This window comes from Scyliorhinus torazame, chromosome 3, assembly GCF_047496885.1.
Source record: "Scyliorhinus torazame isolate Kashiwa2021f chromosome 3, sScyTor2.1, whole genome shotgun sequence".
NCBI lineage: Eukaryota > Metazoa > Chordata > Chondrichthyes > Carcharhiniformes > Scyliorhinidae > Scyliorhinus > Scyliorhinus torazame.
In genome coordinates this window covers 225,216,545-225,241,733 of record NC_092709.1, presented here as the reverse complement: position 1 = coordinate 225,241,733, position 25,189 = coordinate 225,216,545, and the positions used below count along the sequence as shown (strand labels likewise).

The 25,189-nt window shown below is 50.5% G+C and overlaps 1 protein-coding gene across 2 annotated transcripts in view; it reads right to left on the bottom strand.

The window, feature by feature from the left end:
• LOC140408969 (mannosylglucosyl-3-phosphoglycerate phosphatase-like) overlaps positions 1-25,189 on the bottom strand; it is a 93,187-nt gene that overhangs the window by 12,727 nt on the left and 55,271 nt on the right. For both annotated transcript variants that reach the window (XM_072496944.1, XM_072496945.1), the window contains exon 5: positions 18,658-18,823. In XM_072496944.1, the coding sequence (XP_072353045.1) occupies positions 18,658-18,823 (166 nt within the window). The remainder of the gene's footprint in view (positions 1-18,657; positions 18,824-25,189) is intronic.

Genomic DNA, 25,189 nt, shown 5'->3' with positions numbered 1-25,189 from the left:
AGACAGACTAACCTCTTCAAAATTTTCTCCAGGTTTCCGTATCACTGACGTGAGACTCACTGGTCTGTAGTTCCCTGACTTATCTCTACAATCTTTCTTAAATAGTGGAACCACATTAGCTGTTCTCCAGTCCTCTGGCACCTCCCCTGAGTCAGAGAGGAATTAAAGATTTGGGCCAGAGCCCCAGCAATCTCCACCCTTGCCTCCCACAGCAACCTGGGACGCAATTTATCTGGACCTGGAGATTTGTCCACTTTTAAGCCTGCCAACACTTCCAATACCTTACACTCCCTATGTCAATTTGCTCAATGCCTTGCAGTCTCTCTCCCCGAGTTCCATACCTACATCCTCATTCTCTTGGGTGAAGACAATGTGAAGTACTCATTCAACACCCTACCAATGTCCCCTTGCTCCACCCACAGGTGGCTCCCTTGGTCCCTAATGCTTACTCTTTCCCTGGTCATCCTCTTCCCATTGATATACTTATAGAATATCTTGAAATTTTTCCTACTTTTACCAACCACAGTTTTCTCATATCCTCTTTGCTCTCCTAATTGCTTTCTTAAGCTCCATCCTTTACTATCTGTACTCCACTAATTCTTCCGCTGATTTGACACCTTGGGCGGGATTCTCCGATCCTCCACCGGGACGGAGAATCGCCGGGGAGCGGTGTGAATCCCGCCCTGCTGTCGGCTGCCGAATTCTCCGGCGCTGTTTTTTTGGCGGGGAGGGAATCGCGTCACGCCAGTCGGGGGCCGTTGTCAGCGGCACCCCCCGGCGATTCTCCGCTCCGTGATGGGCCGAGCGGCTGCCCGTTTCTGTCGGGTCCCGCCGGCGTAAATTACACAAGGTTCTTACCGGGACCTGACTCTGCGGGTGGCCTGCGGAGTCCTCGGGGGGAGCAGGATGATTTGGCCCAAGGGGGGGCCCCCACGGTGGCCTGGCCCGCGATCGGGGCCCACTGATCTGCGGGCGGGCCTGTGCCATGGGGGCACTCTTTCCCTCCGTGCCGGCCGCTGTAAAGTTCCACCATGGCCGGTGTGGAGAAGAAACACACTGCGCATGCGCAGGAATTACGCCAGCGGTTCTGGGAACACGCTGGCGCTCCTGCGCATGCGTCAACTCACGCCGGACAGCGAAGGCCGTTCGCCGCGGTGCCAATCACTCCGACGCTGGCCTAGCCCCCGAGGATGCGGAGGATTCCGCACCTTCCGGGCGGCCCGACGCCAGAATGGTTCACGCTGGTACGGCCCGCCCACCAGATACCGGAGATTCCCGCCCCTTAGAACATACAGTGCAGAAGGAGGCCAATCGGCCCATCGTGTCTGCACCGATCCACTTAAGCCCTCACCTCCACCCTATCCCCATAACCCAATAACCCCCCTAACCCTTTTGGACACTAAGGGCAATTTAGCATGGCCATTCCACCTAACCTGCACATCTTTGGACCGTGGGAGGAAACCGGAGCACCCGGAGGCAACCCATGCAGACACGGGGAGAACGTGCAGACTCCACACAGTGACCCAGCGGGGAATCGAACCAGGCGCTGTGAAGCCACAGTGCTAATCACTTGTGCTACCGTGCTGCCCTTGTACCTGCTAAAAGCCTTTCTTTTCCTTCTCACCGTATCCTGAACATCTTTGGTCATACATGGCTCTCTGGGCTTGTTACTTACTCCTGCCCATCAACCTTCAGCGAACATGTTGGGCCTGTACCCACCCCATTTCCATTCTGAACATCTCCACTGATCTTCTGTAGATTTTCCTTGGGCTGGATCTTGTCTTATGTTAATAAAATACACTCTCTCCCTACCAATCCAAAGCTTGTTTTGCAACTTGTCTATTTCTTTGTCCATACCAAGCTAAAATTGTACCATGTTGTGGTCGCTTTCACTAAAATGCCTCCCACCACCACCTCCACCACCTGGTTTGGCTTCATTCCACAGAATTAGGTCCATCACTGCGCTGCCCCTTGTTGGACCCTTTACATATTGACCCAAAACGTTCTCCTACATACATTTTAAGAAATCCACTCCGTCTAAGCCCTTAACACTATGACTATCCCAATTAATGTTGGGAAAATTTAAATCACCTAATATAATTACCCTATTATTATTTTTACACACCTCCGCGAATAGTACACACGTTTGCGCCTCAATTTCCTGCTGACTATCTGGGGGGTCTATAATAAACCTAGCAATGTGGTTGATTCTTTTTTATTCCTAAGCGCTACCCACAAAGCTTCATTCAATGCCCCCTTTAAGATATCGGCCACAATTTAACGCTGCCCTTTGTGACAACTTCTGCAGAAATGGGGCCAGCTTCTATATGTCTTATTGCACCCAGCTCTATCTTTATATCACTTCTCTCTGTCCCTCTACCACCTCTGTACTGACCAACCAATCATCCTGTCTAGAATGAAATGCAATTTTCACCAACCAAACATTAAGATCACTATCAGCCCCTACCAAAAATTTGTACCTTGTCATCAACTCTTTACGAGTCAATTGCTGAAACTGAATTGTTCATAACTTTGAAATCTAAGACAACTCCAAGAATCAGACTAATATGCTTTGCCATATCTGAAGCTGACAATTCGAATGTTCTCCTTGCCACTCATCCTCTACCCTCCATAAACTTAAATTTATCTAGAATGCACGGCATACAACCTATTGTGCATCAACAAGATCAATACTATTTAATTTAATTGAATGCCTGCAACATGTATCAATTAAGAAAAGCAGCCATTTGGGACTCATGCAGCACAGGAGGTTACTGTGCCTGTGCTGGCTCTTTGATGTAACTGTAAGCCCCAATCCCCTTTTCTGTCCCCACAGACTTGAAATTCTTTTATTTTCTAGTATATATTCAATTATCTTTTGAAGGTACTATTCAATATACTTCTACCATCCTTTTAGGCAGTGCATTCCAGATCATAACAGCTGTATAAAACAGAAATTCTCATCTTTCATTCTTTTACCAATTATTGAATGGTAATTGAATTGATGATTCAATGCTGTGGCAATACAATGCACATTAATTACTTAAAAGGAGAAAATGGTGTTGGGATCCTCCTGAAAGTTAGGTAATTCAAAGAACTGGAGAATATCATGAAAGTGAAAGCAAAATGTGCTGTTGTGATTCTGGTCATCACTATGAACCATAAAATGGGGCTGTGTATTCAATATAATAATGAATTGATTGAAGCAGCACAAAATATTGTTAAGTGTGGTCTGCACTTACCAGAAATTAATTTTTAAAATATTTTGCAGTATTTTCCAGTAACCCCAGAAACAGACATCGTGATGGGCAGAACAGAAAAAATCAGTTTGTGGCCAAATGTCTGTTTTCCACCAGATTAAACTGGTTTGCAATTTACCGCTCCTGACTTTCATGGTAGGTTGGCTAGCCCACCACACCATGTCAAGAACTGTATTTGCATATCACGACTGCTCATTAAAAGTCCAGCTCTCTGGAATCATGCCCCCTGCTGCCAAATCAACTGGCCACACCAGCGGTTAATTAAACTGCTGTGAGGTATGGTCAGATGGAACAGGACGTGCTAATGGCGAACTACACTTCACTCACGACCTCGAGGTTTGTGTACAGAGTGCTTACTTAACTTGCACTGCACTGTGTTTGCAGCTGCTTGGGCTCCGTGCTCAGGCAATACCAAAGGGAAACAGGGAGGGGTTGGTTTGCGAAGGCTTGACAGTGGGGTAGCAAGGGAAAGGGCTGGAAAGGTTGGGGGGATTTAATGGAGGCCAGGGGGAAGGGGAGGACAGAGACACATGACTGGGGAAGGGGTGGACAGAGACATATAGCTGGGGTGGGTTGACTGGGGAAGGGGTGGACAGACACAACTTGGGAAATGGTGGACGGAGATACATTACTGGGGTTGGGCCAGGAAATTAGTCAGAGCCAGAATTTAGAGACAGTCCTGGCCACATGCGCTATCAATAGTTGGGGCCAGAAAGCATAGATAGTCTTGGAAAATTGTGCTACAAGTAGTCAGGGCCAGAAAGCAGAGACGGATCTGGGAAAAGGCATTCCAATTAGTCAGGGCCAGAAAGCAGAGGCAGTCGTGGGCCATTGTACACCATGTTACAAGGCTTTGCTTGGTTCACAGGTCTGGGTCCCAGTCCAAGGAGGATACTTTCAGTCCTGTGTCAGTCGTGCACAGCATGGTGTGCAGGGTGTGGTCAGTTCCTTACATGCTTTGGTCTTGGGGGTTGGTGCATTGGTACTGGGCCGCAGGTGACACAGTCACAGTCAAGGGTGGTATCGTGAGCGGGCAGATGGGGAACAAGTAATACAGTGGGGTGTGCTTGATGGCCTAATGCGTGTGTGTATGTGTGTGTGTGTGTGGGGGTAGTCTTGTTAAGTTGGGCCTCAGATTGGGGGGGGGGGGGGGGGTCAGGTCGGCATGGAGCATTGGGACATCCGCAGGAAACGATTCAAGATGGAGATCAAGGATATCAACAACAATCGCAATGGAATTCAAGATTAGAGAGGGAGGAAGGAGAGTGATCTGAGGGAGGGAGACTTTTCATGATGCTCTTCTGGGACAATAGGAGGGACTTTGATGGTCATGGGTGGTTGGAAGCTGGTCTCATAATAAAGCAGAGCATTGCAATTTTGCCAGTCAATGCAATGACACAGTTAAAAAAATAAGCCAGGAAAATAAATTACCACAGGTGGGGTCTGGGGCTTGTGAAAGGAGTCAGCATCTGCACTTCTGGGCCAATTGAAGGGGAACCCAAATAGTTTCTGCTTCAAGACATGGAGAAAAAGGCTCAGCTGAGATATGTTAGGAATACCCAAATGCCAATTGAAGGAGTTGGGCACCTTAACTCATGGGGTGCATTCTTGTGAGAAACTATAGCGGCTTGGGATCGAATTGGGTTTTAATGACTATTTGTCCCACACATAGGAATGCAAAGAGGTCACAAGAATTCAACTATAAATGGGCAACAGCTGAAGTGCATATGCTAAAAGTTCCAAACACCTCTGCACATCACAGTTGACAGGTTGTGGCATCGTATGCCTCAACGATTACAGACATTACACAAGTGCAAGGTTGGACTCAAATCTATCCCAAAGTAGTCAGTCTGCCAGTGCCCTGGCGGAGGCAACTAGCATCTGACTGCACTCATCCAGATCCTACACATTTGTGACAGCGCTGTCATGCCTGGGACATTTGCACGGGGCCGGGGGCAGGCGGGCGATGGGGGGGGGGGGGGGGGGGGGGCAGGGCAGTTCCAGTGATCCTTAAAGCAGTTCGACAGCTGCAAGTGATAATCTGGTGATGGAATGCCTGAAATTTTAGGGCAACCCAAAGACTTAACAATGACTCCCTGGCTTGGCAATGGAAGGTGATCATTGCAGGGCTTGGTTGAACGATGTCTCTGTTAGATGTCCTGCAGAGACAAGGAGTGCGGAATTGATGGTGCAAGCAATGCCACCTTTTTCATGATAATCAGGCAATTCAGGAGAAAAAGGGCCTGTCGCTGCCAGGCAGGGCAAAGGGATGGGCCTCGCCCTGAGGAACATGGGCAATGGGGTCCCATCAAGGCCCTGAAGCTTAGCCTGACACACCAGTACCACAGAGCTATTTGTGGCTTCATCAAGGGTGCACCAAAGACGCCTTTCAATGCCACAGATGAGCAAAAGATGGTACTGTAGGTGACTTTGCTTGTCAACGCATGAGGTGGCTCACACCTGCCACATTCTTTGCACGATTCCTCCAATGAGGAGGATGTTGAGAGGGATGAGCTCAATGAGGACGAGGAAGTTGAAGCCCCAGAGGGAGAGGCCAAAGCATGGGCCAGGCATGGCACTTGTGTCTGTGAGATTGCTATAACCACAAGGTTCCGGGACAATGGGGGTGATTAGCTCATACGGCTTCTTTCACCAGTACCCTCCATGCACACCCAACATTGGTATCAATCTCCAAATGAGTAGCTACAATCTTGCCTCATCTTTGGGCGGCACAGCAGCCTTTGGAGCACGTGGCCATTCTGTTATGGGAGAAGAACTGCACCAGTACGCACTGTGAAGAAATTATACATGGCGCCATCTTTTCACTGCCTATGGAAGAATTCAAGAGACAGGAGCAGCACTGCAAACCTCAGCACGCTCATGGCAGTATGCCTGGAGCATTGTAAGGTGCCTCAAGGAAGACAATCATCAATCACTGATTCTTTCATTGACGTCTGAAATCTGGGGCGGGATTCTCCATAATCGGTGCGATGTCCGCCGACCGGCGCCCAAAACGGCGCGAATCAGTCCGGCATCGCGCCGCCCCAAAGGTGAGGAATTCTCCACATCTTGAGGGGCCGAGCTCTTACCTTGAGGGGCTAGGCCCGTGCCGGACTGATTTCCACCCCGCCAGCTGGCGGGAAAGGCCTTTGGTGCCCCGCCAGCCGGCGCGGAAATGACTTTGCCGGGTGGCGCATGCGCGGGAGCATCAGAGGCCGCTCACGGCATTCCCGCGCATGCGCAGTGGAGGGGGTCTCTTCCGCCTCTGCCATAGTGGAGACCACGGCGAAGGCGGAAGGAAAAGAGTGCCCCCACGGCACAGGCCCGCCCGCGGATCGGTGTGCCCCGTTCGCGGGCCAGGCCACCACGGGGGCACCCCCCGGGGCCAGATCGCCCCAGGACCCCGGAGCCCGCCCGCGCCGCCATGTCCCGCCGTCCCAAAGGTGGATCAATCCACGCCGGCGTGGGTTGACAGCGGCGGGACTTCGGCCCATCGCAGACAGGAGAATCACCGGGGGATTCCCGCCGACCTGCGCGATTCCCACCCCCGCCGAATCACCGGTGGCGGAGAATTCGCGACACGGTGGGGGCGGGATTCACGCTGGCCCCCGGCGATTCTCCGACCCGGTGGGCAGTCGGAGAATCGCGCCCCTGATCTGAATCCGGACTGCACCATTTCTAAACAGACCATCACTCATGCAAAAATAATGTTCTGGACTCAGCATCATACTGTCCAGCATGAGATTGTACTTTCGGTTGCAGAAATCTGTCACTCTCAGTCATGGATGCAAGCCTGTGAGTCAGGTCACCTTTGTGTGCACAGGGAGAAATTCAGCAGCACCATCGTCTGACAAGCACTCATCATCCAACCTTCATCTGGAGCTTCCCAAGTTCCCGTCCAGCATTACCTTGGCATCTGTGGCCCCGATAATGCCAACTTTGCACTTAGGCATTAATTAGTAACTTGGTTCATAATAAAGATCACCCATCAGATGAAGTAAAGTTTCACTCTGATCCTATTTGAAGCCTCACGTTTTTATTCCAGCAGTTTCACATATACACACGGAATACTGGCACACTGATGACATTGTCACAATCGGATTACCATGTTGATAGTCCATCAGAGAACTGACTCAAGGATTACGTCAAACTATGCTAGCCAGCCCTTCAGGTCCAGAGATATATCCTCCTATTTATTAGTCCGGCATCAAGAGCCGAGATACACACCTCTGATTTTGCACAGTCGTTGCCGGCTAGCAGACGTTTCAGAAGTCACCAAGTGCTAGCTGGGTCCATAGCTCTGCATCATACAGGCAGAGAGTGGAAACTACTACACGGATGATGTCTAGCTGTTCATGCGATCATGACATTACCCAACAGGCTGCCATGAGCGCCTAAGGTCCCCGGGTATTTCTTGAAATGTTACCCACATTCAAACCTGACAGCTGCCACATGGAGGTCACTGAAAAATGCACTGAGCTAGATTGATTCCAATGCGGGTTGCATAAGAAACTATAAGATCCACATTCACTAGTCTTCAGTGCAGCAGCATCTGGAGAAAAAACAAACTGCAAAATCTATATTCATGAGACCACATGATATGCAAGTCTAAGATATGCATTTCCCAACCACCATGTTAGAGCAACAGGCTTTTCCCATGTCACTGCCATGGACATAACGGCTAACTGACTGCACTGAGATGGTGCGAAACACCATAAACTAAGCACATGATAGGAGTTATGTGAGGGGGATGCACCTGTTACATTGGTATGACCTAGGAGCATTGCATGAGATACAAGAGCTAGTCACTAGATGAGAATTTCAGAGAAGTTACGGAAGTACAAAGTATATACAGTGAGTGAATACCCATGTCACCTCTGTGCTCTCAAAATGTCTTAATTTTTCTTATCCCATTGCTACGTCTTGGTGTATCCCCGACATCCGTAGCAGAGGTGGAAGCAACCTTCTGACTGATCTGCCCTGTTGTCTGTGATGAACTTGGTGAGTGTCCTCTGGAAGGCCCCAGTCCCCATCCAGAAATATGAGTTGATGAGGCAACAGCGGGGCAGAAGAATCTCAACCCATCCCACCACGATATATTTAAGCATAGCTAATTAACTAAAAAGCAGACTATAAGACATAGGAGAGGAAGTAAGGCCATTCGGCCCATCGAGTCCACTCCGCCATTCAATCATGGCTGATTTCAACTCCATTTACCCGCTCTCTCTCCATAGCCCTTAATTCCTCGCGAAATCAAGAATTTATCAACTTCTGTCTTAAAGACACTCAACGTCCCGGCCTCCACCGCCCTCTGTGGCAATGAATTCCACAGACCCACCACTCTCTGGCTGAAGAAATTTCTCCTCATCTCTGTTCTAAAATGACTCCCTTTTATTCTAAGGCTGTGCCCCCGGGTCCTAGTCTCCCCTGCTAATGGAAAAAACTTCCCTACATCCACCATCTAAGCCATTCATTATCTTGTCAGTTTCTATTAGATCTCCCCTCAACCTCCTAAACTCCAATGAATATAATCCCAGGATCCTCAGACGTTCATCATACGTTAGGCCTACCATTCCTGGGATCACCCGTGTGAATCTCCGCTGGACCCGCTCCAGTGCCAGTATGTCCTTCCTGAGGTGTGGGGCCCAAAATTGCTCACAGTATTCTAAATGGGGCCTAACTAATGCTTTATAAAGCTTCAGAAGTACATCCCTGCTTTTATATTCCAAGCCTCTTGAGATGAATGACAACATTGCATTTGCTTTCTTAATTACGGACTCAACCTGCAAGTTTACCTTTAGAGAATCCTGGACTAGGACTCCCAAGTCCCTTTGCACTTCAGCATTATGAATTTTGTCACCGTTTAGAAAATAGTCCATGCCTCTATTCTTTTTTCCAAAGTGCAAGACCTCGCACTTGCCCACGTTGAATTTCATCAGCCATTTCTTGGACCACTCTCCTAAACTGTCTAAATCTTTCTGCAGCCTCCCCACCTCCTCCATACTACCTGCCCCTCCACCTATCTTTGTATCATCGGCAAACTTAGCCAGAATGCCCTCAGTCCCGTCATCTAGAAGATCGTTAATACATAAAGAGAACAGCTGTGGCCCCAACACTGAACCCTGCGGGACACCACTCGTCACCGGTTGCCATTCCGAAAAAGAACCTTTTATCCCAACTCTCTGCCTTCTGCCTGACAGCCAATCGTCAATCCATGTTAGTACCTTGCCTCGAATACCATGGGCCCTTATTTTACTCAGCAGTCTCCCGTGAGGCACCTTATCAAAGGCCTTTTAGAAGTCAAGATAGATAACATCCATTGGCTCTCCTTGGTCTAACCTATTTGTTATCTCTTCAAAGAACTCTAACAGGTTTGTCAGGCACGACCTCCCCTTACTAAATCCATGCTGACTTGTCCTAATCCGACCCTGCACTTCCAAGAATTTAGAAATCTCATCCTTAACAATGGATTCTAGAATCTTGCCAACAACCGAGGTTAGGCTAATTGGCCTATAATTTTCCATCTTTTTCCTTGTTCACTTCTTGAACAGGGGGGTTACAACAGCGATTTTCCAATCCTCTGGGACTTTCCCTGACTCCAGTGACTTTTGAAAGATCATAACTAACGCCTCCACTATTTCTTCAGCTATCTCCAGCACGGTTTGTTTTGGGAGAATTGCAAGCTGGCAGACTGGTGGTAGGTCCGGAGGAACAGTGATAGCAGCAGTTACAAAAATAGTCATAGAGTCATAGAGGTCCACAGCACAGAAAAGGCCCTTCAGCCCATCGCGTCTACTCCGGTCAAAAACAACCGTGTAAGTATTCTAATCCCATTTTTCAGCACCTGGCCCATAGCCTTGTATGCCTTGGCATTGCAAGTGCACATCTAAATACCTCTTAAATGTTAAGGTCACTGCCTCCACCACCCTTTCGGTAATGAGTTCTAAACTTCCATCATCCTCTGGATGAAAAGGTTTTTCCTCACATTCCCTCTAAACCTCCTGCACCTTACCTTAAATCAATGCCCCCTGGTCATTGATCCCTCTGCCAAGGGGAAAAGCTTTTTCCTGTCTATCTATGCTCCTCATAATTTTATACATCTCAATCATGTCACCCCACAGGCTCCTCTGCTCCAAGGAAAGCAACCTCAGTCTATCCAGTCTCTTTTCATAGCTCAAACTCTCCAGCCAGGCAATGCCTTGGTAAATCTCCTCTACACCCTTTCGAATGCCATCACATCCCTCCTATCATGTAGATTATCAAACTGCACACAATACTCTAGCTGTGGCCTAACCAATGTTTTATTTATTCATTTTTAAGTGGATTTTTAAAAAAAATTCCAATTAAGGGGCAATTTAGCGTGGCCAAATCATTTAATAATAATAATGACATTTATTATCACAAGTAGGCTTACATTAACACTGCAATGAAGTTACTGTGAAAAGCCCCTAGTCGCCACATTCCGACGCCTGTTTGGGTACACAAGAAAGAATTCAGAATGTCCAAATTACCTAATAGCACATCTTTCGGGACTTGTGAGAAGAAACCGGAGCACCCGGAGGAATCCCACGCAGACACGGGGAGAACGTGCAGACTCCGCCCATTCAGTGACCCGGGGTCGGGACCTCGACACCCTGAGACAGCGGTGCTAACCACTGCGCCGCCATATCACCTAAAACAATGTTTTATACAGTTCCAGCATAACCTCCCTGCTTTTAAACTATTTGCCTTGGTTAATAAAGGCAAGTATATCATATGCCTTCTTAACCACTGTACCTACCTGCCTTGCTACCTTAAGGGACCAGTGTACATGCACACCAAGGTCACTCTGATTCTCGGTGCTTCCAAGGGTCCTGCCATTTATCACGTATTCCCTTGCCTTCTTTGTCCTGCCCAAGTGCATCACTTCACACTTATCCAGATTGAATTCCATTTGCCACTGATCAACCCATCTGACCAGACCTCCTATAATCTAAGGCTATCTTCCTCATCGTTGACCACCCCTCCAATTATCATATCATCCGTGAACTCACTGATCAACCCTCTTACAGTTATGTCTAAATCATTTAGATAAACCACAAACAGCAAGGGCCCCAACACTGATCCCTGCGGGACACCACTGTACACAATTTTCCAGTCAGAAAAACACCCCTCAGCAATCACCCTCTGCTTCCTGCCACTCAGCCAATTCTGGATCCAATTTTCAAAATTCCTTGGACCCCATGGACGCTTACCTTTGCTATCAGTCTCCCATGTGGGACCTTATCAAAAGCCTTGCTGAAGTCCAAGTAGACTATGTCAAATGCATTGCCGTCATCTCATTTCAAAACAAAAATTGTACTTGGTAATGAAGGTGAGGATGGATGGGCAAGGAATCCCTCAGGGTAGTGTCCTAGGCCCAACCATCTTTAGCTTCTTCATTATTAACCTCCTTTCCATCATAAGGTCAGAAGTAGAGATGTTTACAGATGACTGCACAATGTTCAGCACCATACGCAACTCCTCAGATAACGAGGCAGTCCTTGTCCAAATACAGCAAGACTTGGACAATATCCAGGCTTGGGCTGACAAGTGGCAAGTTACATTCACGTCACACAAGTGACATCTCCTACCAGAGAGGATCTAACCATCGGCCCTTGACATTCAATGGTGTTACCATTGCTAAATCCCCCACACTCAACATCCTGGGGGCTACCATGGATCAGAACTGAACTAACCATATTAATGCTGTGGCTACCAGAGCAAGTCAAAGACTAGGAATCCTACGGCGGGTTCCTCACCTCCTAAACTGCCCCCCCCCGTGCCCACCCAAAGCCTGTCCACCATCTACAAGGCACAAGTGCAATGGAATACTCTCCACTTGCCTGGATGAGTGCAGCTCCAACAACACTCAAGAAGCTCAACACCATCCAGGGCAAAGCAGCCCACTTGATTGCTCCACTTCCACAAACTTTCAAACCCTCCACCACCGGTGAACAGTGGCAGTCGTGTGTACCATGTACACAAGATACACTAGAGTAACTTGCCAAGATTCCTTGGACAGCACCTTCCAAAGCCACGAGCACTACCAGCTAGAAGGACAAGAGCAGCAGATACCTGGGAACCCCAACACCTGGAGGCTCCCCTCCAAGTCACTCACCACCCTGACTTGGAAATATATCGTCGTTCCTTCTTTTGCTGGGGCAAAATCCTGGATCTCCCTTCCGAATAGCACAGTGCATGTATCTACCCCTCAGGGACTGAATTCGTTCAAGAATGCAACTCACCAGCATCTTCTGAAGGGCAGCTAGGATGGGCAATAAATGCTCTCCGAACCGGCGATGCCCACATCCCATAAATTAATTTTTTTTAAAGGAAGTTCAGAATTAACATTTTGCATTGTCCTTGTGCACCAGGACATATTAATGTGGCAAGCAACTTGATTTGAGGAATGAGGGAAAATAATTTTTTTATGCATTCATGCGATGTGGATGGTGCTGGCTAGGCCAGCATTTTATTACATCCTTAATTGCCCTTGAAAATGAAATGAAAATCGCTTATTGTCACAAGTAGGCTTCAAACGAAGTTACTGTGAAAAGCCCCTAGTGGCGCCTGTTCGGGGAGGCTGGTATGGGAATTGAACCATGCTGCTGGCCTGCCTTGGTCTGCTTTCAAAGCCAGCGATTTAGCCCTGTGCTAAACAGCCCCATCTTGAGGAGGTGCTGGTGAGCTGCCTTCTTGAACTGCTGCTTTCCATGTGGTGTAAGTACACCCAAAGAGCTATAAAGGAGTTTCAGGATTTTGACCCAGCAATAGTGAAGGAATGGCAATACATACAAAATAGGAGTAGAAGTAGACCATTAGGCTTCTTGGGCCTGCTTTGCTATTCGCTAAGATCATGGCTGACATGTTTGTGTTTCAAGTTCTATATTCCCATATACCACCGATAATCTTTGATTCCTTTGATAACAAGAATCTATCTGCCTCTGCTTTAAAAATAATCAATGGCACCGTCATGTTGCCCGGGTGCCATCGCGGAGGCGGCGTCACAAATGGCGCAAGCGATACCGGCGTCAAAGGGCCTCCAGGACCAGTCATTCCCCCCTTCATTAGGGGCTGGAACGGCGCCGGAGTGCTGTGCGCTGCTCCGGCGCCGAAAGCCGGCCCTCATGGCCGGCGCCGGTGGTGCATGCGCGCTACGGCCGTCTCCCCGCCGACGCATGCGCGTGGTTGCCATCTCCGCAACGGACCCCGGGCAACATGACGGAGCCCTACAGGGGTCCGGCGCGGAGGAACATAGGCCCCCCCCCCCCGGAATGAGCGCGCCCACCGATCGGTAGCCCCCGATCGCAGGCCTGGCCACCGTGGAGGCCCCCCCTGGAGTCGTATCCCCCCGCCCCCTCCACCAGAATGGCCCCTGCAGCCAGAACGCTGAGGTCCCGCCGGTTGGGACCATATGTAAACCACGCCGGTGGGACTCGGCCTGTCGAGCACGGCGAATCCTGTGGCCCCCGACCGGTGCCGTGACAACCGCACGGGTGCGAGTGCTGCCGATTCTCCCATCGCCGGAGAATCGGCGACCCGCTGTCAGATCAACGTGGCGGGATTCTCGCGCCCCACCGTCGATTCTCCGACCAACGCGGGCTCAGAGAATCCCGGCCAATAAACACTGTATCAACAGAAAGTGGATGTTATATCATATATTAGAAAAACACAACCACCATATAAGTCCCACCCAAGAAAAAACACCCTTTCTCCAGCCTACATTCGAAAGTCTCATAACCCTCTGAAAATAATTCTCCTCAACTCTGTCTTATGGGGCTGTTTAGCACAGGGCTAAATCGCTGGCTTTGAAAGCAGACCAAGGCAGGCCAGCAGCATTGTTCAATTCCCGTACCAGTCTCCCCGAACAGGCGCCGGAATGTGGCGACTAGGGACTTTTTACAGTAACTTCATTTGAAGCCTACTTGTGACAATAAGCGATTTTCATTTCATTTCAATAAGGACAATCCCTAATTTTGAAACAATTCCCCTGCTTCTGCACTCACCCACAAGATGAAACATCCTATCCTTCTCCTCAAGACAGTCAAAATGTTATATACTTCAATCCTTGATTGAAGGGTGGCATGGTAGTCCAGTGGCTAGCACAATTGCTTCACAGCTCCAGGGTCCCATGTTCGATTCCCGGCTTGGTTCACTGTCTGTGCGGAGTCTGCACGCTCTCCCAGTGTCTGCGAGGGATTCCTCCGGGTGCTCCGTTTTCCTCCCACAGTGCAAAGATGTGCAGGTGAAGTGGATTGGCCATGCTAAATTGCCCTTAATGTCCAAACAAAAGGTTAAGTGGGGTTACGGGGATGGGGTGGAGATGTGGGCTTAAATAGAGTGCTCTTTCCAAGGGCCGGTGCAGACTTGATGGGCCGAATGACCTGCTTCTGCACTGTAAATTCTATGATTCTATGAATCAAGTCACCTCACTTTCTCAGCTCGGCCCCTGCAAACAAAGTCTGCAGGAGGCTGACACGCTACACGCCAGCTCGCCAAGCATCCATAACGTGCTGCGGGGGTTTCACTTGCGGCAGTGTGAGATAGTCAAAGAGGTTTAAAGCATGAAAACAGGCCCTTTGGCCCAACTTGTCCATGCCACCCAGTTTTTACCACTAAGCTCGTCGCAATTGCCCGCATTTGGCCCATATCCCTCTTATACTCAGATTTCTGATACAACTGTCTAAATGCTTTTTAAAAGACAAAATTGTACCCACCTCTACTACTGTCTCTTGCAGCTCGTTCCAGACACTCACCACCCTCTGTGTGAAAGATTGCCCCTCTGGACCCTTTTGTATCTCTCCCCTCTCACCTTAAACCTATGTCCTCTAGCTTTAGACTCCCCTACCTTTGAAAAAAGATGTTGACGATCTACCTTGGGCGGAATTCTCCGTAGCGTGACACCGAAATCGGGCGGAGAATGGCTTCCGATGCCGGTTGCTCCGCCCCCTCCAATTTGGCGTCACCATGCCGCACGCAGTTGCAAGGCCGTAGGCGCGTCATCAGCTGCCCCCACCATGATGCTCCGCCCCAATGGGCCGAGCTCCCGACGGTGCGGGCCACGTGTAGTCTCAGCGGTCGGGAACATAGCGTGCCAGCTGCGGACAATGTCCAGTGCTGCCACACTTGGGGTCTGTGCTGCTGGCCGGGGGGCTTCTGGTAGGGTTGGAGGGAATGGTGGAGGATGGCCAGGAGGTGGATTGTGGGGTTGGGGTGGGCGGGTTAGGTTTTCAGGACGGCCGGATCCATGCTTTCCGGCCCGACCGGTGCAGCACATCAGCCCTGCGCACGTGCGGCCCGGGACCCGGTGATTCTCTAGCCGTCTTCCGCGGGATCTGTGGGTGGTTCACCAGAATTGGTGAGGGGTTCGCGCCAATTTTCCCATCGTAAACTACCTGTCGATTCTCCGTTGGCGCCGGCACTTAGCTGCTGGAATGGAGAATTTGGCCCTTATCTATGCCCCTCATTATTTTATACATCTCCATAAGATGTACAGACTCGCGTTACAGACTCTCAGCGGTTGTGGCAAGGCAAAAACAACATAAAGGGCTACAAAGCGAAACCGAGCAGTAACTCCAGCAGCAGCGCACCCCACCCCGATGAACTCAATGCATTCTCTGCTTGGTTCGAGCAGGAAACCATCAATCCGCTGTCGAATGCCCCAGCAGCCCATAACACACCCATACCCACCGTTACAGTTTCCAAAGTCAGATCGTCCTTCCTGTAAGTGAACCCTCAGAAGGTGATGTGTCCGGACAGGACTCAGGAGCTTTCACCGACCAGCTGGCAGATGTGTTCGTGGACATCTTTAACCTGCCCATACTCCACTCTGAGGTCCCCACCTGATTCAAGAAGACCACCATCATACCGGTGCCAAAGAAGAACCAGGCAACATGCCTCAATGACTACCGTCCGGTGGCCCTGACATCAGTCGTAATGAAGTGCTTCGAGAGGTTGGTCATGAAGCGCATCAACTCCATACTCCCAGAATGCCTTAATCCACTGCAATTCGCATACCACCGCAACCGGTCCACAGCAGACGCTATCTCCCTGTCCCTACACTCATCCCTAGAGCATTTCGACAAGGTCTCCTACATCAGACTTATATTTATTGACTACAGCTCCGCCTTCAACACCTTTTCCCAGCCAAGCTCGTATCAAAGTTTCAAAACCTAGGACTTGGCTCCTCACTCTGCAACTGGATCCTCGACTTTCTGAGCCACAGACCACAATCAGTAAGAATAAACAACACCTCTTCCACAATAGTCCTCAATACCAGGGCCTCGCAAAGCTGAGTACTTAGCCCCCTACTATACTCCCTGTACACTCACGACTGCGTGGCGAAATTTGGTTCCAACCCCATCTACATGTTTGATGACGACACGACCATAGTGGGCTAGATCTCGAATAACGACGAGTCACGATACGGAGGGAGATAGAGAACCTAGTGGAGTGGTGCAATGACAACAATCTCTCCCTCAATGCCAGCAAACTAAAGAGCTGGTCATTGACTTGAGAAAGCAAAGTACTGTATACACCCCAGTCAGCATCAACGGGGCCGAGGTGGAGATGGTTAACAGCTTCAAATTCCTACGGGTGCATATCACCAAAAATCTGTCCTGGTCCACCCACGTCGACGCGACCACCAAGAAAGCACAACAGCGCCTGTACTTCCTCAGGAAACTAAGGAAATTCGGCATGTCCACATTAACTCTTACCAACTTTTACAGATACACCGTAGAAAGCATCCTATCTGGCTGTATCTCAGCCTGGTATGGCAACTGCTCAGCCCAAGACCGCAAGAAACTTCAGAGAGTCGTGAACACAACCCATTCCATCACATGAACCTGCCTCCCATCTATTGACTCCATCTCCACCTCCCGCTGCCTGGGGAAAGCGGGCAGCATAATCAAAGAACCCTCCCACCCGGCTGTGGTAGTCACCACTGTTGCATTATATTGTATATACTGCACTGCATACGAGGGTATTACGGTAAGGCCCCTGTACTACAGGTACGGGGGTAGATCCCTGCCTGCTGGCTCCACCCAGTAGGCGGAGTATAAATGTGTGTGCTCTCCGAACGGCAGCCATTTCGGCAGCAGCTGCAGGAGGCCACACGTCTCTGTGTAATAAAGCCTCGATTACTCTCTACTCTCGACTCATCATAATTGATAGTGCATCACCGGCTTACTCACTCTTCCAACTTCTTCCATCGGGCAGGAGATACAAAAGTCTGAGAACACACACAGATTCAAAAACAGCTTCTTCCCCGCTGTTACCAGACTCCTAAACAACCCTCTGATGGAGTGACCTGATTAATACTGCACTCCTGTATGCTTCACATGATTCCGGTGTCTATGTATTTACATTGTGTACCTTGTGTTGCCCTATTATGTATGTTCTTTTTATTTTATTTTTGTTTCATGTATTTAATGATCTGTTTGAACTGCTCACAGAAAAATACTTTTCACTGTATCTCAGTACACTTGACAATAAACAAAATCCAATCCAAGATCACCCCTAAGTCTCCTACGATCCAGGCCGAAAAGTCCCAGTCTATCCAGCCTCTACTTATAATTCAAACCATCAAGTCCAGAAGCATCCTGGTAAATCATTTCTGCACTCACTGGGGTGCCAGCCCCACCCTTGGTAGCTGGCGACCAATTGAATTGGCTAACAGCTCCATCAGTCCTGGCAGTGTCAAGTGCGGTGGGTTTAATACAGCAGGTGGGTAGAAAGAGTGGGGGTTGTATTTTGGGGTGGGCCACATCCCAATCCACAAAGGGCAGGCCCCAAAGAAATAAGTCCCCATTTATTCCCACCCATTAATAATTAAAAAATAAATTGGCCTGCCCACTCCCGCTCGACTGACCACGTCAACTGGTTTTTGGTATGTGCAGAGTATTATTGGGGCTTGTAAACAGAGATGAGCTCGGAAGTGGGTGGGAAGGTGGTCCCACTCAATTTTACATGCCCTTTCTACCCATGGGCACATGTAAAATGCAGCCCAAAGGGGTTTGGCAAGGAGACAGCCCTGCTTTCACTGACCATCAGCCTGCAGGGTTAAACTTGCAGGGGCAGGGGGTTTGCTCCAGTAGTAATGAAACGGCACACTGGCCTGTATCCTCCCCACAATTTTCTGTAGACTGGAAATTATAGGCAACATGCCTACTATGGTTGCTAGATATTCATTTACAGCCCGCAAGGCTTCCTGATCAGAAACCTCCTATTAGGATTACCATTCTGCAACATAAATCATTCTGCATTTCAACTTTATATCTTTGTAAATAAGTGCTCTTTCTGCTTCATTTAGTAAATATCTGTATTAAATCCACCAAACCACTGCAAGGTGAAAAAAATCTTCAGAAATTGTTACCTTCCATCAAGTTCTGGATACATGCTGACTCCATTTTCTAAAGCCTCCAATAGCTGTTCTGCTGTCACCTGAACAACCAAGAGCGGGTCCACGATAGGCAGAACCAATAAAAGATCATGCATGGTGAAGTCACCTGGTGGGTGTAAGCGATCTGATCGCAATGTACCTAGAAATTTTAAAATCATGATTAGTTTGTAAATTCATTCCAGGCTTTTGAAAAAAAAAAGTATTTTTATTCAAATTTTTAACATTTAAAACTCATAACATTACAAAGTAAAACCAACACGAGACCCTAAACCCGTGCCCCCTTCAACACCCTAACCAACCTCCCCACCTCGCCCCTACCCCTAGCAGTCGACAGTAACCAGCTCCGTGAATTATAGTATAAACAAACCCCTCTTATGGAACCCCTCAATCGCAGCCCCCCCCCCCCCCACCCACCCGAGAAAATTTCACCTTTTCCAAGTCCAAGAACTTCATTAAATTCCTGAGGCACAGGGTGGAGAAACTGACCTCCAGCCCAACAGGACCCGTCTGCGAGCAATCACTGAGGTGAAGGCTAAAACATCCGCCCCTATTCACATCTGCAATTCTGGCAAGTTCGACACCCAAATATGGTCTCCAGGAGACCGGTCTCTAAATCCACATGCAAGATCGCCAACATGGACCTTCAAAATTTCTCCAACTTCGGGCAGGACCAGAACATATGTAAGTGATTGCCTGGGCCCCTCCCACACTGTTAACAAATATCCTCCACCCCCTCAAGCAACCACTCATCCTCAAATTTGTCAGGTGCGCTCTGTGTACTACCTTTAGCTGTAACAACCCCAACCTTGTGCATGAGGTTGAGGCATTCACCCTCTGCAGCACCTCACACCACAGCCCATCCTCCAGCACCATCCCCAGTTCCTCCTCCCCTTTGGCTTTAACACCCTCCAGAGATGCCATATCCTTCTCCAAACTCCTCCCATAGATCACCAAGATAACCACCCTCCCTCAAACCCCATCGATAACACCCCTTCTAGCAACGGCGAGGGCAGTATCACTGGAAACTTTGGAAAAACCTTTTTCACAAAATCCTGCCTCTGCATGAACCTGAAAACCTCCACTCGCGGGATCCCAAAACTCTCCCCCAGCTCCTCCAAACCTGCAATCTGCCCATCTAAAAAGAAATCCTTCATGTCCATCACCCTCGTTCCTCCCATCCCATAAACCTTGGGCTGGATTCTCTGTTTTTGGGACTTTGTCCCCACGCCGTCGTGAAAACTGTTTTTTACCGCCAGGAAAACTGCCGTCAAAAGGCCACAGGTGCACACCCTTGCAGGGGGCTAGCAGGCAGCTGTCGTGGAGCTCGCAGCTCCAGCTGCCAATATCCTCCCGTATTTCCGGGTCAGAGGTCATGCATGCGCACGGCATCAGCCTCCAGTGGCCGCGGCGTGGGCCATGGCGGTGGCCTCTACCAGTCGCGCTGTGCTCCATGGCAGGCGCAGATCGCGGACCTGGATCGTGGAAATAGTGCCCCCGATCCACTCCTCACGCGGCCCAAACCGCCCGCACAAAAAAACCCGAATGTGGACCCCCTGCCCTCCAATCGACCCTCCCCCGGACTGAGTCCACAGCCACCACGCGGGTATCACGGAGGGTGGGACCATGAGTGTCCATGCCATCGGGAATTCATCTGGTCGGGGACGGATAATAGCAGGGCAGACCTCAGGCAATGTCCTGAGGCGGTGGATAATCGACGCGCCGTGTACACACTTGAGTACACACTTTTCGGAGGCGGAGAATCGCGGAACCAGCGCCAGTCCCGATTTCGTATGGGAAACTGGATTCTCCGCCCCGTCGCCGAATGCGATTTCGGCATCGGGGTGCGGAGAATCCAGCCCCTTCCATCCAACGTCCCTGGCTCAAACCCATGGTTCCCTCGAATCGGCATCAACTTCGACCACGTCCCCACCCTAAAGTGTTGCCGAAATTGCCTCCATATTTTCAGCGTGGCCACCACCACCGGATTCCCCAAGTACTTCCCTAGGGAAACGGAAGTGCCTCCATTGCCAGCGCCCACAACCCCGACCTCTTACAAGAGCCTGCCCCCATCCTCACCCACAAAGCCTCCTTCGCCTTGCTCCAGCCCTGCAACTTCTCAGCATTCGCTGCCCAATAATAGTATAACAGGTTCAGATGGGCCAGGCCCCTGACTGTCACCCTCTCTGAAGCACCATCCTCCTAATCCTTGCCACCTGCCCTGCCCTCACAAACTGCAAAACAACCTATCCACCCCCATAAAAAACATTTCTACAAATGACCAGTCGGCACTGAAATAAAAATAAAAACCGCGGCAAGATGTTCATCTCAACCACCTGCACCTGGCCTGCTAAAGATAGGGGAAGGCTGTCCCACCTCAGTAAATCGGCTTTGACTCTGCCCACCAGAAAGTTTTGATAAATCTCCACTGGGAAACCATCCCTGACACCTTACCCGCTTGCATCTTCCCTGTTGCCATCCCCATTTCTTCCACCTCCACTGGCTCCTCCAACCCTGCCCTGTTCTCCTCTCTTACTTCGGCACACTCCAACCACCCCAAAAACACCCTCATGTCTGACTCATCCTCCAGAGGCTCTAACTTAAGGCAAATTCTTATACAACTCCTCCAATGCCTTGTTCACCTGCTCCGGTGCCACCATCCCGGACCCGAATAATCAATCTCGCAGCCGCCTGCCGGTGGAGCTGGCCCGGCAACAAGTGGCTGACCTTCTCCCTCTACTTGTACACGGCCCACCTTGTCCGTCTCAACTGTCGAACCGTCTTTCCCGTACAAAGATTTGGGTCCGCAAACAACCCCATGTACAAACTCCACGCAGGTTTCTGTGCCAGCCCCTTCTCCAGGACCACATTCAGGAGGGGGTGTCAGTGACATTCCAGCGACTGCAAGGCTGATAAGATGAGTCCTAAAGCCTTCAGGCGCAGATGGTGCTAGCAATGCGTGGCCCCAGGCCTACACTGGTGGCAACCGCAGTGTAAAACCTGGAGCACCAACATCGGCACCTCGAGTGGGGGCGTCAAAGGCATGGCTCAATCACTGACGACTATGGCTGAGGGCCTCGACATCATGTCCCGGTCGATGAGGGACATGTCCCAGAAGCGGGTGGACATTGCCGAGACACTCCAGAACGTGGCCCATGGAGTCACCTAGGGTTCTACGGGCACCCAGACTGAGGAAGAAGTGCTGGAGTCCAAATTGGGGCCTGCCAGCAAGGAGACTACAGCAGTCTCCAGTTCTTCTGAATCCCCCCCTCCTGATAATAATAATATAATAATAATCGCTTATTGTCACAAGTAAGCTTCAATGAAGTTACTGTGAAACATCCCTAGTCGCCACATTCCGGTGCCTGTTCGGGGAGGCCGGTACGGGAATTGAACCCGTGCTGGTGCCTTGTTCTGCATCACAAACCAACTGTTTAGCCCACTGTGCTCAACCAGCCCCTGTGCATACCTGTGATACCTGTGCATCTCAAGGGCAGCGAGCAGAACAGGGTGGCACGGCAACGTCTGTGAGACCAGTAAGTTGGACGGGGCCTTCTTGCTCCAGGCCCGCCAGAGGAAGGCTGCCAAGGTCACCAAAGGCCACAGAATGCAGAAAGAAGCAGGCTGTCTCCACCTCAGAAGTGCATCCTGCGAGCACATTGAGACGTAGCAGACCACAGAAAACCAAAAAGAATGAGGAGTACTGAGTGGACACTGCTGAGGCCACTATCAGAAGTTAGGGGGAATGGAAATCTGTCACATTAACATGTTGACTACTAAACCCTGTAACATTTGATACATATGAAGCCTCTGTCAAAATAATCTTCAAAGCAGGCCTGCCCGCACCCGCCTGCCTCCCCACCCCACCCACGGCACAGTTGTCCAAGATCAAAAGCCCCTGATACAAACTCTGTTTTGAGGATGGGTGTGAGCGGGCTGTCAGCAGAAAGATAGGAGTCAAACTTTATCAGATGCTGAGGAGCACCAGAGATTTCCTCACAGCGAGTGATCCTCACTCTCCTGTTTTGTATCATGACCAAATAACAGTGCCATCACAGGTCCATCACCTTGAAGTGATGTTATAAAGTCCTTTGGAGGGGGTAATAGGGTGATCTGGGAGGGGCAAGTGTGCTGAGGTGGGGTGGGGAGAGGGGGTTGATGGGGCCGGAGGAATATTAGGGGGTGCGGGGTGTTGAGCTGACAGACAAAGCCTAGTCCTATTAGAATCTGGAGCTGATGAGGGCCTCCCTGGCCCTCCTGACATGTCAGACCCTCGCCGCAGTCTGTCCTCCAGCTCATCCTCGGGGTCGTCCTCCAGCCCCTCTTGCCCGTTTCCTCTGTTCAAAGGAGGACGCATGTCCCTCTGCCTCCTCCTCCAGCATGTCGCCCCACTGCTGTGCCAGATTGTGGAGGGCACAGCAGACCACCACAAAGCAGGAGATCCTCTGGGGGTGTACTGCAGGGCACCACCGAGCGGTCCAGGCATCGGAACCGCATTTCAACAGCCCGATGCACCACTCAATAACAGCACGGGTAACAACGTGGGACTCACTGTATTGGGTGTCCACCTCAGTCTCATGCATTTGCACCGGCGTCATCAGACTTGTCCTCAGTGGATAATCCATGTCTCCCACAAGCCAACCTGTGGTGGTCCTCAAAGACACCGGGGATCTCGGAGTGCCACAGGATGTATTTGTCATGCACGCTCCTATGGCAGCGGACACACACATGCAGGATTCTGATGTTGTGGTCTCACACGATCTGAACATTCAGGAAGTAGAATCCCTTCCGGTTAATATAGGGCACTCCTTGATGCCCCGGTGCTCGCAGGGTGACATGCGTGTCATGATTCGCTTCGTGGACCTGGGGCATCATATGGTGTTGAGGGCTGCAATGACCTTCATGGCCACCGGGAGCAGGTGTCCTCCTCCTCCACGGGGCACTATGTCCGTGGGGCTGTGGCACAGGTGCCGCGGGATTCTCCGTTAGCCATCGCAGAAATTGGGAAAGGCGATTGGGTGGAGAATCGGTTTTGACGGCGAAATCGCGGCAGGCGCAGCCTTGACGCCAAATCACAATTCTCCAGCACCTCGACAGCGGCGTCAATGCATTACAGAACACACTTACAGTAGACACCGTTTGCATATAATTACTGGGCCCGACTTGATATTCTCCGTGATTCTCCTCCTCTGATGTGCCGAGTTCCCGATGGCGAGATTCACCTATGCTTTTAAAAATCATGAAACTGGCGTGGCGGCTGCTGAGGAAGAGAGAGGGGGTACAGAAGATGTCCAACATAGTTTGCTGACAGTTGTACCATTGGCCGGAGGGCTTCTGCCAGGGCCGGGGGATGTAATGGGGTGTGGCCAGAAGGTGGGCTGTGGGGTCGGGGTGGACAGACACGGAACACCATTGCTGCAGCCGGCAAGGCAACCATGCAGCTGCGCATACCGCTAACAACCCACTTTGAACTTAGTGCCACTGTCATATAGTGCCCCCCCAGGGCACCCTCCCCTAGGTGCCCTCTGGCCCCAGCCGACCCATCTGCTGAAGGCATGCTCCAGCACAATCAGTGCCATCTTGTTGGCTGGGATAAGTGTATGTAGGGATTTTAATGTGTACACACAGCTGCAGCTTGTCAGCCTCCCAAGTGGCAATCACAGACCCGGCGAATCCCACACCATTTTGTATTGGAATCGATTGTGGTCCAGGTAGCACCAGTGCTAGCCCTTCAATAGTAGCAGAATTAGTCCAGGTGTGGTGGCAGATTTTCTGTCGTGAAAGTCACGAATTCTGCATTGGCATCAACACTTAGGGCGGGATTCTCCACTTGCCGACGCCGAAATCGTATTCAGCGTTTGGGTGGAGAATCCCTTTTGACGCTGAAATCGGGGGCGATGCCTGTTTTCAGATGCTCCACCCCCTCCAAAATGGCGTCATCGGTGAGTATGCCACATGCCGTTGGGATAGCCTCAGGACATCACCTGAAGGTCCTCCCCTGATACCCTGCCCCCGATGAGCTGACTTCACAATGGCGTGGGACACGCGTGTTCTGAGTTTTTGTCAACCTCGCGTGGCAGCTGCGGGTTTTGTCCAGCGCCACCACAGTTGGTGGTGGTGGGGGGGGCCGTTCCATCTGCTGGTGGGGTTTCAGCGGGGGCTGGGGGGTTGATGGGGAAGGGGGGTGGCGAGGGGGGCTACAGGGGGGCACTACCTGGCAGGCCGAGTGCGCGCGAGGCCGGCGCCATGTTGTACGCCGCAACCGCTTGCTGTCCATCAGCTCATGGAAAGACCAACAAGGCCTGTACACCTTTGGCCTTTGCTGGCCTTCCCTTCTAGCCCCTTCTCTGCCTGATGGATGGCTGGGCAGCACCCTGCACATGTGGTGCAGCCTCCAGTCTGTGGTGTCGTGGCTGCCTTCTACATCTGCCCGCCTCGGCTGCCACAAGCACAGTGAGGGTAGCCTCCGCGGGATCCACATCAGCAAACATTTTCTAAATCTGAAATG